General features: G+C 33.6%; 1 protein-coding gene across 1 annotated transcript in view; it reads right to left on the minus strand.

The window, feature by feature from the left end:
* Window positions 1–1,772: 1,772 nt before the first annotated feature.
* LOC145283950 (protein RRP5 homolog) overlaps window positions 1,773–13,873 on the minus strand; it is a 133,662-nt gene continuing 121,561 nt past the window's right edge. Inside the window, exons 30-33 of the mRNA XM_080133047.1 lie at window positions 10,660–10,828; window positions 6,234–6,387; window positions 3,253–3,418; window positions 1,773–2,055 (exon numbers count right to left, since the gene is read on the minus strand). Of these exons, the coding sequence (XP_079989173.1) occupies window positions 1,875–2,055; window positions 3,253–3,418; window positions 6,234–6,387; window positions 10,660–10,828 (670 nt within the window). The 3' untranslated portion in view covers window positions 1,773–1,874. The remainder of the gene's footprint in view (window positions 2,056–3,252; window positions 3,419–6,233; window positions 6,388–10,659; window positions 10,829–13,873) is intronic.

Genomic DNA, 13,873 nt, shown 5'->3' on the forward strand with positions numbered 1-13,873 from the left:
CTGTCAATAATTTTCCCCACTCTTTATCTGTGCCTAAATCAAAACGTAGATTCCATGACCAAAGCTTTTTTCTTAGAAGTGCACGCCTGTGGAACTCACTTCCATTTGCCTGTTTCCCAGCTAACTACAACTTGGTTGTCTTCAAGTCCAACATAAACAAATTCTTGATGAACCAACCCCTTAAGTAATCCAATTTAACAAATTTCCTTTACTAACGATTATTACGATATTATCCCATTGATTACTGTACACTCAATAACCCTTATCCTCGAGTGACCTCTGGGCCTTGATAAGTGGGGACTCCTATGTATAAAAATAAAATTAAAAAAAAAACAGCAATTGACTAATCTCTTTATTCCTCTACTTAATAGAGCATGGTTTTGCCAACTTTTTTTTTTTTTTTTTACACAGTGATCACCACTTATCAAGGCCCGGAAGCCACTCAGGGATAAGGGTTATTGCAAGTACAGTACGTTAGTGTGGAGATTTGATAAAGTGTCTACTTAAGGGGGCGGTTCATTAGGAATTTGTTAACGCTGGACTTGAAGACATCCAAGTTAGAGTCCAGTGGGAAGCAGGCAGACGGAACAGAGTTCCACAGGCGTGCAGTTCTAAGAAAGAAGCTTTGTTCATGGAATCTACATTTTGATTTAGGCATAGATAAAGAGTGGGGAAAGTTTTTCACAGTGGATTCAGCTAGACGGGTGTTTTTCGTGAAAGATTGGCGAGGGGGAACCAGAGATTGGAGTTCAGACGAGCACCTGCCATGGAAATAACGATAAAACAAGGATAGGCTCGCAACGTCTCTTCTGTGGAAGAGAGGTTGCAGGGTAAAGAAAAGGGCATCCCCCACTAAGCCACGAAGTCTATTTTGTACTCTGTCAAGGCAGGATAGGCTGTTTTTAGCAGCTCCTGCCCAGATATGGCAACAGTATTCCATCCTTGGACGTACTTGGCTTTTATATAGATAGAGAATTGCATCAGTAGTGAGATATTTTCTACATTAAAAGGTGACTTCGTCCTCTACATGTTTGACCATATTAATGTTGTTTTAAATGTTGGCATAGGTAAGATGGCTTCTAAAATTTAACTTGTTGGTACTATCAGGGACACAGAGGTACTATGTAGGAAGTTGGGCAGCAAGACATCGGTTCATGTTACACTTGAACTTCTGCATGTCAGTACAGTTGGGGAAGTAGGGACCCGGAAGGGAATTCCAAAGTCTAGCGGTTCTGGGGAAGCTACTGGAGTAGAAAGCTCTCTTACATCTAGCGATCTCTACTGTGAAGGGGTGGGATTTAGCTGCTTGTCGTGTTTGTCGGGGTATTCACGTCAAGGGGGTACAAGTGCTTGTAGTTCGTCAGAGCATTCACCATTAAAGTACTTGTAGAACAGGCAGAGGGATGCAACATTTCGTCGATGGGACAGAGGCTGAAGCTTAGATGACAGTTCAGGACCTATTAGGTTGGCGACTCTTTTTTAAACCTTGTCTAAGAGTGAGAGACTAGTAGCAGATGCACCATCCCAAATATGACAACAATACTCCATACATGGGCGAATGGTGACCTTATAGAGGTACAGGATACTTTCGGGCGTTCGTAGCTTTCTAGCACGGTAGAGAGAACTTACCTTCTTTGCAGCAGTCCTGGCAATGCTCTCAATGTAATTGTTCCCAGAGTTTTACTTGTGATTTTATCAAACAGAGGATGTAGAGAAGTAGTTTGACAGAGGGTGGATATTAGAAAAAAAAAACAAATGAAATAAAAAAGACAATCATTTGGATGATTTATTGCAGATTTATGTAAATGTACAGTTTATATACGCATGTATATATATATACACATGATGAATTTACTTATAAACGGTTTGCTGAATTATGTTTCACCATCTGATTCTGTTTCATGGCTGTCTTCAACATATTCAAGGGCCTTCTTTCGAACACCCATCACCAGTTCTGGGGTGCCATGTTTTTGCTCAAAGTCTAAATATTTTTTGAAAAAGAATTTCATTTTTCGTGCTGAGAGTCTCAGGTTTGTTACTCTTTCAAATAAATCCCTGAAACAAAAAAAAATAAAAAAGAATTAGAATGGGTATTAATAGTTTCTTTATTTTTACATTTTATTCAATTCAGCAATGTCAATGCTAGATTTTGACTTTTTAATATTTAAAAAAGTTATTAGATGGATGGGTTATTTCACCAGCATATCAACCTTTGTGGGTCATTTAATGCTGAGGAGGTTATTTTCTTATGTTTGTTTGTTGTTTATTAGGTAATTTGATTTTGCTGGACAGGTTGTTTGGTTGTATTTTGTCTGTTATTTGGGTTTTAAGTTTTTCTGAAGTGGTTATTTGGTTATGTTTGTTTGTTGTTTATTAGGGTTTTAGATTTTGTTATATAATCTTGTTTCTCTTAGGAATTTCAGGATATTGCCAGGGTGCACTCCGTGAAAAAGATCTTTTAGACTACCTTCACGGTAGTACCTCATTCGTATCTGCTGGAGATCCACACAGTCTATCAGGATATGTTTCACCGTGTAAAGCTCATGACATGACACGCAGAATGGGGCCTCTTCGCCTTTTAACAGGTACGAGTGGTGTGTCCTATTTGAAGTCTTGTCATTACTGTTTCAATGCTAGATTTTGACTTTTGATATTTAAAAATGTTATTAGAAAAAATATTCTTCCAGAAGTAAAAATTTCATTCTACAGGGTGGAACAATAAAATTGTCGCCCTAGAAAAGACGACATGATTCCATTTTCATTTTATGAAAACCCGTCTAGATTTGCATTTTGAGGGTGTTGGCAATGGTCCTGTTGTCATAACTTGGATCAGTAGAGAGCATGAGTTGTAGAGCGGCGCATCTCCGATCTTGCTTGTTGAACATTGTGTCACTTTCAGACATGATAGAAGACTCCTATCACTCTTGGGATTTGTACACAACTGGCCAACTAGTAGATGGTTTGCAGCCAAAAAAGAAAACCGGTTTTCACCAAAGAAAAATGGAACAATGTCATCTTTCCTGGGGGTGATACTTTTATCATTCCACCCTCTAAAAAACAAACATAAAATACCAATCATTGCATGAATACTAACGAGTACAGAAACCAACGTTGCTTAAGACTGGTTTGTTTTTATTGTGAGCTTAACCCAGACATCAAATCTCCATCATGCTATGATACAAAAGTAATCATTTTTAGACAGTATAAAGATGCCTAGTTGGAGGGGCCAAAAAACAAGTTAAAATTACTTGCCTTACTGCACTGTAGTCTGCCTGTTGAATAGTCATATCAATATAGATGGACCATAAGTCAGTTCGTTTTGGAAAATTGCTGACAATATTCTCAAACATCGTCTTTCCACGCTCAACCTCGCCATATTTGAATTCCAACTGAGCAATTTTTACAATAAGTGATACATCTGTAAAAAAAAAGGAAATTTTTAAGTGAAAAAAACTGAAGAAAAAAAATATTTGTTTTTGGATTGAAAGATTATTTTTACGAGAGATGACACAGACAGGTTAACGGATGATGATACAGATTCAAGTGATTCTCAGGAATTTGAGGCTTCTGATGAAAATAATGAACATAGAAATCACTTTTCAGACTCTGACAGTGAAGATGATTAATGTGTTACTTTTGAAATTTTTTTTTTCGGATAGCATATTTTTTCAGCACTTATTAGCAATATAAGATTAAATGACACTTTAAAATGGTCGTATGCAAATATAAACGTGTGCATTCCCACCCCCACAACCCATCATAAGGTGTATCGATGGAAAGTTTAGGGAAAAATTTGGGATGCACTGTTAGTTTGAAAAAGATCAATGAAATGACACTCTAAAATGGTTATATGCAAATAAAAGAGCATGAAATAAGCTTTCAATTCATACAGGGTGACCCAAAACAACGGGCCCCAACTCTAATTAGGCCACGTTTCTTAGTGTTTTGTCTAAATGAAATGAAACTTTGGTTATAACTAGTTTATTATATTCAAAACATCACATCAAAACACAAGGGTATTTGGCCTTTTTTTTTCCGTTCTACAGCCTATGTTCTAGATGGCCTCCATTTAGCTTTTATTTTTTTTTGGGGGTAACCCTGTATATGTCATTCCAGGATCAGTTAGAATGAGTATAGATATTAAGGTAAAGGGACAACATTTCATTGATCTTTTTCAAGTGTCGAAGGCAATTTTGACGATAGGGTAGATTACATGCTAAAAACTAACAGTGCATCCCAAATTTTTTAACGTTAACATATCTTTTTTCTTAATCTAGACATTCCAAGCTTTCCAATGATATCACTTATGATGGGTTAGGAGGGAAGGGGCACGGTCGACCCCGCTGGCCCATGGACTAAAGAGGGTGGAGAATTGGGAAAACTTAAATTCACTTAAAAAATAGTTTTATTTATACGAATAAAATTACTTGATTAATTTACGTGATTTTCGGTGTGCGATATATTTTTTTTTTCACAGGTATGTACATCATACAAAGTTTTCTTTATTTTTTTTTTTCATAGGGGGCAGGTAAGGGGATTCTTTTCCCGGATTTTGAACTCAATTTTCTTTTCTATATAATCTATTTATGGATGCTTTTCCTAGCATCCTTTATTTAAATCTGTTTTAAATTGTATGTTTTTTATTTTTAAAATCACCACTTATCAGAAGACCACTTGAGGATAAGTTGGTAGTTTAGTAATCGTTAATAGTGTACATTGGATAGAATTTGGATTATTTAAGGAGACGGCCCACCAAAAACTTGTTTACATTGGATTTGAAGGCTACCATATCGTAATCAGCTGGGAAGGCCAATGGGACATGTTTTATCTGCAGGCAGTTTTAGGAAAGAAACTTTGTTCATGGAATTTGCGTTTAGAATTAATCACAGATAGAAAGTGTGTGTGTGGGGGGGGATTGTTGATAGTGGTTGTAGAGTGTTGAGTGTTTTTTTTTAATGAAAGATTGCTAAGGCAGGATCATAGATTGGAGCTTAGATGAGTACTTGCCATGAAAAATGAAAGAGCAGAGATAGGCTCACAATGTCTCTTCTGCAGGAAAAGAGTCGTTGTGAGCCTATCCTTGTTTTATCGTTATTTCCATGGCATGTGCTCGGCTGAGCTCCAATCTCTGGTGCCCCCGCACCAATCTTTCATGAAAAACACCCGTCTAGCTGAATCCACTGTGAAAAATTTTCCCCACTCTTTATCTGTGCCTAAATCAAAACGTAGATTCCATGAACAAAGCTTCTTTCTTAGAACTGCACACCTGTGGAACTGTTCCGTGTGCCTGCTTCCCACCTGACTACAACCTGGATGTCTTCAAGTCCAACGTAAACAAATTCCTAATGAACCGCCCCCATAAGAAAACACTTCATTAAATCTCCACACTAACGTACTGTACTTGCAATAACCCTTAACCCTGAGTGGCTTCCGCCTTGATAAGTGGTGACCACCGTGTAAAAAAAAAAAAAAAGAAAGAGGTTGCTGGGAAATGACAATTGCTCTTCAGGAGAGATGGATTAAAACAAAATACTTTATTTGGGTCATTTGTTATTATGAAAGTTGAATTTCTATAAACAAATCTTTGCATTGATTACTTATTTGGATGCTGGTACATATTGTGAACCAGCAATAGCTCAGCGTTCGCTCGGCTTTGGCCGGAACATGATGTCACCAGCCGGATTTTGCCAAGTAACAGCTTGGGTTTAGTTGCTATGTGACGTAACACATCAATCAACCAATCACAACACAGTGCGCTGAATTAAAACAAAACAAAAAAGAAAATGGCAAAATATATTTGGAAAACAAAAAAAAATTTCTTTGAACCTTTTTTAAAGCATTTCCTTACAATTATTTGACCGCCTCAAAAATTAATTTTTGCTTTTTCTACCTTTTTCTTGACAGTATTTAAAAAAAAAAAAAGTTTAATATAAACACACCAAATTATGGTAAATTGTATTTTTTTGTTTTTGATTTTTACATCTTACATTTATTCATTTTGCTATTTTCTTTTATGTAGCGTTGTTATAATTTTATCGGCGACGCTTGGCATAATCCAGCAGTTGACGTAATGTTCCAACAAATGCTGAGATACATCTGGTCCACAATAAGCACCAGTACTGTATTTTATAGTGTCTTTACCAACAAGTAAAAAAATAAAAACAAATATAAGTTAGAATTTTTACATTTAAAAAAAAAAAAAGAAACATTTTGTAATTTGTAGTAAAACTTACGATCTTTTTTATCGAGGCTTTTGATTGCTCGTTCAATAAGTTTTCTCCCTTCTTCCAAATTTGCATTTTTGTAACAGAAGATGCTGTAGTTGACCCACACACTTTTGTCGCTACGAAAACGTTTTAACAAAATGTGATGAACATCTTCAGCTTCCTTTAAAAAAAGAAACGGCAAAAATTTAACAATTTTTTCAAAATTTTAATTTTACGGAAGGAACATCTTCAGCTTTCTTTAAAAAAAAAAACCGGCAGAAAGTTAATAATTCTATTCAGATTTTGTTTTGGGAAAGGAAAGAAAATTATCATAATGAAAACATTGATAAAAAAAATTAATTTGAATAAATTTTTTTTAATTTCAGTTTATATCTAAATTTTTTAGCACATGAAATGCCATAATGTCTTCATATAAGTCTAGATTTACTAAAACCAATTATTAACCCTTTCTTTTGTCTGTTCATTTTATAAAATAGCAAAGAAAAGGTATAACTACACTATAATAGTAAAATTCAGAAAACAAAAAATGATTAGAAAAAAAACAAACATTAGTATCTACTAACTTTTTTTGTTAATTTCAACTGATAGCAATGACATCTACTTAATTGGCATGTCAGAAGTACTTAAATATTACTATATTATTTAAAAAAAAACACAAATTTTGGATTTTTATTGTAACAAAAAACAGCGCCATATTTCTTTGGGAAGACGTGACATTATAACAAGGGAAGTAAGTTATGCTAAAAACAAGGCAAAAAGCACAATTCATTAAAACAATTGGCAATAGTTACGCGCTTATTACCTCCCTTTGGAACTCTCCAGTGTGTTTTTTTTAGCCAAGCATTTTATTTTCACTAATTTTCGTCAAAAAATGTTTTCTTTAATAATTTTTATCATTTTTCATAATTTTTGGATTAAGTAAAGACAATTGGTTTGTCTTGAAATTCAATATTAAGTTTCGAATTTCGCTATTTATAGTGTAGCTACATTAAAAGCAAATTATTATTAATAAAAATATTTTTCATTAGCTTGAGAAGATACTGTTATGATGACCGAACATATACCACACTGGCCGTCAAATGAGAAAGTAATTCTAAATTAAGCAAGCTAGACTGCTCGCTCTAAAAATGCTATGAATTCACAAAACCCAACAAAATTAGCGTTAATGTTCAATGCATTTTATTGAATTAAATCAAGTATTTGCTTAAATTAAATTAAAAAAAAAAAAAAGATTGATAAACAATAAAATTAAAAGTTGTATGAACATAAACCCTCCTTTTCATTCTTCATTTTTATTTAAATTTTATTAATGTGTTATTGATGCTTAAGCATAAAATTTTCAGATCGTAATAGAGTAAAAAAAATAAAAACTTGCTTAATTTTAAGTTGAGGGTCCAGTTTTCTATGTAAATTTAAAGGAAAATAATACCCTCTGCAGATTTAATAAAGCATGTTTGTTTGTTTGTTTGTTTTTTTTTGGGGGGGGGGCTTAGTACTTCTATTTCAACATTAAAATATATTTTATTTAAACATTCAAAGAAAAAATTTGTAAACAAATTTATATGATTTGTCCCAATTTTTTCTCAGCACCAATTTCAACTGTTTTTGCAATTCTTTGATACAAAAAAAACTTCAAGAAATATCCCTACTAATCTTTTATAATCGCTCACAAAGAAAAGGCCAAGGAAAACATAGGAAGAAGTGATGGCCTTGAAAGAAAGAGGGATAAATACAGATCCGGCTAGAGATAGGTTAGTTTGGAAGTCAATTTATAAAAGCATTTTTTTGAGCATTCTAAATTTGTAAAAGAAATCTATATTCTATAACTTGTCCCTAAAAGTTGAGACACGACAGCCATGAAAACTGAGTGGCACTTCTTTCAGGTTTTGCTTTTAGCACCAATTTCAACTGTTCTTGCAATTCTTTGATACAAGAAACCTCAAGAAATAGTGCTTAATCAAATATCCCCACTAATCTTTTTATAATTTGTACAATATATATTTAACAGTCAGCAATTCTAACCATTCAGATACCAAGTACAAGCCTTAAGTAAGCAAAGTTTCAATATTTAAATAATCACTGTCAACAATCCTAGAGAGCTCAATCATTCTTTTTTTAATTTTTTTTTTTTTTTTTTTTACAAAAAATATTGAATTTATCATTAAAGGATATATATATCTTCTGATGAGTTAAGGGCAGAATCTATTCATTGATTGATAAAATAATTAAAAGAAAAAAAAATATTCTATCATTTGTCCATAAAAGTTGAGACACGACAGCCATTAAACTGAATAGCACTTCTTTCAGGTTTTGCTTTTAGCACCAATGTCAACTGTTCTTGCAATTCTTTGATATATTTCAAGAAATGGTGCTATATATATATATATTAAAAAAAAATTTGAATTTCAGATTCTCTCTTAAAAAGTACACTTTCATTAATTGATTGATTTTTTTTTTTTATTTCCATTCTTTTATTCTTTTGAAAAATATTTTTATATATTTTAAAATTTATGCTAATCAGTGATACATTTTTTACTAATGTTAATCCTCTGATGAAAAGTCCCTGTCTTTGAAAATTCATGGATTTAGGATTATTCTTAATCATAATTCCTTGTTAGAATTTTTAATAAGTCAATAATTTATTCAATTTTTATTTGCATTAATTTTTCTTGTTTGTTCAATCATTATATCCAAGTATATTAAGCTTTCTGTTATCATGATAGGTTCTAATATAAAGACAATATTTAACTTGCAATTTTTATTATATATGGGCCAGTGGGTAGAACTGCTGACTATTAACACAATGATTGTAGGTTCAGTCCTAGGCTAGGGAAAGGTGCTAGTCTATCCGCACTGATGAATTGTAATACAACGAAACAGCACTGTATGTGGATAACTATATATTTTAGTCCCCACTCTTTGGATTGAGCACTATCATAAACATATCTCACCCAACACTTAAATAAACAAAGAGCTCGAGCACTGTAAAAGAGGTGTACGAGCGTTTATTAAAATGGACATTTATTGAGGTAATTTGCGAGCACTGCTCCCATGGGTCAGTGGGTACAACTGCCGACTATCAATGCAATAGTTGTAGGTTCAATCCTCAGTTAGGCAAAGGTGCTAGTCTAGCCACACTGATGAGTTGCGATACAACGAAACAATACTGTATGTGGAAGACTATATATATATATATATATGATGAAAATAATGGAAATAGTATTCCGACAAAATAGAGACAATAAAAAGGAACAAACCGTATTATGTGTTCATCAATGTTTCGTCTTTATTTCGAGGAAGTCTCGAAATAAAGACGAAACGTTGATGAACACATAATAAGATTTGTTCCTTTTTATTTTCTCTCTCTCTATATATATGTATATATAGTCTTCTACATACAGTATTGTTTCCTTGTATCGGGAATATAGGGAACAAAATCATGCACACAGTTTCATATATATATATATATATATATATATATATATATATATATATATATATATATATATATATATATATATATTTATTTATTTATTTATTTATTTAAAACTGTAAAGAAGGTCAGAAAAACATTGGTACTGTCAGTTTCAAGCCTAACATAAGGGGGACCAGTTAATGGTAAATAAGGTTATGCTCTCATCAGCCAACATTATTTACCATTAACTGGTCCCCCTTATGTTAGGCTTTAAACCGACGGTACCAATGTTTTTCTGACCTTTTTTACAGTTTTAAATAAATATTAAGCTCTTATATTGAAATTTTTTCTTTGTAATCGTGCACTCTGATGGAATTCTTTCCCCAAAACAGTGAACATATCTCTCTCTCTCTCATATATATATATATATAAATGAAACTCTGTGTGTGTGTGTGTGTGTGTGTGTGTGTGTGTGTGTGTGTGTGTGTGTGTGTGTGATTTTGTTCCCTATGGACATGAAAATAACAGGGCTAATCTTTTTTTTTTTTAATTTCACATGAAGGTACTTGATGTGTCTGAGATGTTCTTAGATAGGTTTTTTTATCGGAATGCATCTATTAAGTATCGAAAATCAATAATCGACAAAAATCTGATTAAAGAAGCCTGATTTTGACCAAAGTTAACACTTTTAGACAACCTGACATTACAGTCTATGAAATCAACTATAGATTTTTTTTTTATAAGAGTGTGTTCGAAATGAACGTGCATCATAGAGATTGATTGATCGATTTAAAATTTTGATCAGTTATATCTGTAACAAAACGGTTAAATCAAACAAACAAAAATTCTATTTACTATATCAAAATTTTAACAGAAACAAAGATTTGTAATATGGGGCTGGTTTATGTCTCATCAGTAGAAGGTGGATTAGCCCCCCCCCCTAGTTTTTAGTTCACATTTTCCAACTTGTCTCAAATTGATATCAAACAAATTCAATCGACAAAGAAAATTACATACTTGGATTTTTCCTGACTTGACATAAATATTCACAAGTTGTTGATAAACTTTGATTGCTGGATTTTGCTTGAGGGCCTGTTCAAGAACTTTGGTCAATTTTTCTTTGGTGCCATACAAATTCTCAAGATTCAAATATGCAACCCAAACATTGAATTTTTCTTGTTCTTCCCTGAAATGAAAAATCAAATCAATAATAAAAATCTAATATATAAACAGCTATATGTCTGTCTGTCTGTCAGAGCGGCGCTAGAGGGCTCAAATGATTGGATTTTTTATGGATCGTTCTTTTATGGGTCTTTAGCCAGTTAAAATAGTTTTTAAGGGGTCAAAAATCGGTGAAAATTGAAAAAAATATCATTATACATTTTCTACATTCATTTTATTTTTAACTTTTAATTTTTAATCAGTTCACATGTGTGTCACGTTGGTACAATGATAACGTCACCAGCTTTGAATGCTACAGTTTCGGTTTCGATTCTAGCTGATGGCACCTACATTTTTTTTAACTTTTGAAATCACGACTCTATAATAATGTATACAAACTTTTGTACATTCATCTTAAGTTTATTTTTAATTTTTTATCAGTTCACATGTGTGTCACGTTGGTACAGTGGTAACATCACCAGCTTTGAATGCTACAGTTTTGCTTTCGATTTTAACTGATGGCACCCAAATATTTTTTTTTTTTTTAACTTTTGGAATCATGACTCTATAATTATATATAAAAAATCTAGACAAATTAAAATATCATATTTAAGTGTATTTTACGCCTGGGTAATGTGAAATGTTTTACCGAAAAGTATCATTCTTACACTAAACTACTTCTACGTTAATACTAATAATAATAACTAACAGGACCTATGGAAATTCCACAGCGGACTCTTTTATATGTAATATATCGATGTTGACATTCTGTGGATGTTCCATGTAAATGGAGACACCCTGATATTATTGTACCTATTTACTATGCCTCCCCACGGGACAGAGTTAGACACCAGGGTCGTTTTTTAACGTGGAGAAAAGGTACAAAAATAAAAAAAATTGTCTCAGTCGTGAAGGACTGATCCTCCACCGAAAGAGAACAAGAAATGGAAGTGCAGCATCTGAAGAACAGATACTACACTTTGATCTTGACCAAAAGGCCAATATTATTGTAGCTTTTTTACTAAAACTGCAAAAAGTATTTATCTAAGCTAACAGGGACGCCCGGCGTAACCTGGTGGTAAAATATGCTTAAATATGTTTGTATATATATCATTAATATAGAGTCAATTTGATTCTTATATATTATAAAATTGTGATTTAAAAAATAAAAAAATTTATCCATATGACTTGAGTGCATCAGCTTGAATCGAAACCAAAGCTTATAAAGAATATATATATATATATATAATTATTTAATATAATAATTTTTAAATACCTACAGACACTAGTGTTTCATCCTTTTGGGAATATATATATATATATATATATATATATATATTGACTTCCTTCAGCTATAATCGAAACCGAAACTAAAACTTATGAAGAATTCTTGGTAAAATTATTTATAACAAGAAATGGAAGTCCATAACAATTAAACAATAGTAACTCGGATGTAAACGTGACACACAAAATAAATAACACGCGTTATCCTATTAATATATAGATAATTCGTCTAAGAATGCGATAAATTCCTTCCGTTAAAATATCTGTTGGAAGATGTTTCGTCGGGAACACCAAATCACCTATCACTGTCTAGAAAACGAGAAGTAATGAAACAATGAAATGTTTCGGGGGGGAATATGCCGGAATGCTAAAACTTTTAGGTACTTATGCAGAAAATGACCAATTTTTTTTGTAGATGTTGCATTGGCATATTCATGAAACTTACCATCGATTTATTGTTTTTTTTAATGTGCATTAGAGATTAGATTAGTATCATCAATATTACTATGAGTAGTATTGGTATTATTTTAATTTTAATTTTTTTTGCATCTTCACCCCAAACAAGGCATAGTGCCACTTTGATTTAGGAGACTACTGTCAGGGACAATTTGCAGGGATATTATGTAGGGAGTTGAACAGCAATATTCACATCTGTGGTGACTTTAACGTCCATAACGTAGAATGGCTGACCCACTCAAATAAGACAGACGATGAGAGGAGGTTCTGTCATGATTTTGCCATTGCTTATGACCTCACTCAGATTGTTCGCGAGCCCACCCGTGTGCCCGATACTACAGGTCAGTATGCAAGCCTTCTAGACCTTTTTCTCTCAACTTGCCCTGAGCTATGTTCATGTTCCGTTCTTTCTCCTCTAGGATCCTCCGACCACTCCGTCGTATCAGTTAAGATAAAAATGAAATGTAATAAGTCCCGAGACATACGCCTCTACCGTACTGTATACCGATACTCCATGGCTGACTGGGATAGCTTCCGTACATTCATATCTGATCTACCTCTGCATTCCATCCTCTATAGTATCAGACCTGACCGAATGGTTAATTGTAGGCATAGACCGATTCATACCATCTAAAAAATTCCAACAAAAACCTAATAGCCAGCCATGGTTCTCTCCACAATGTGCTGCTGCCATCGCGCACAGAAATCACTTTTTCCATAGCTACCAACGTAATAGATGCACTGAGACTAAAGCTGCTTTCAGGAACGCCAGCAATCACTGTAAAAGAGTAATAAAAAATGCAAGAGAGCTATATGCTCAGTCTGTTAAATCCAAAGTAGCTGATCAGCGGTTTGGTTCCCACCAGTTTTGGCAAATAACAAATAGGATCCTGAACAGAAGTGTGCATTCTATCCCAACCATTATCAATGGACCAGAGGTCATCTCGTCAGCATCAGACAAGGCCAGACTATTTGCAAAGAACTTTGCTGCTAATTCTAACCTATGTGACGAAGGCCATCAACTCCCCATATTTCCTTCTATAACACAGAACACGCTAGGTAACATGCAAATATCTGTGCATGAGGTCGTCAAGCTAATCAAGAACCTTGATTCCAGTAAAGCAACTGGCCCTGACGGCATTCTAATTATAGTGTTAAAAAAGCTTCAACCAGAACTTGCTCCCATACTTACGAAACTGTTTAAGCGTTGCCTTAAGGAGAAGTGCTTTCCAACATCCTGGAAAACCTCATCAGTATGCCCTGTATTTAAGAATTCAGGTGATAAGTCATCTCCCTCTCAGTACAGACCTATAAGTCTCCTGTGTGTCAT

Source organism: Euprymna scolopes, chromosome 8 (assembly GCF_053919585.1).
Source record: "Euprymna scolopes isolate OS-2025 chromosome 8, ASM5391958v1, whole genome shotgun sequence".
NCBI lineage: Eukaryota > Metazoa > Mollusca > Cephalopoda > Sepiida > Sepiolidae > Euprymna > Euprymna scolopes.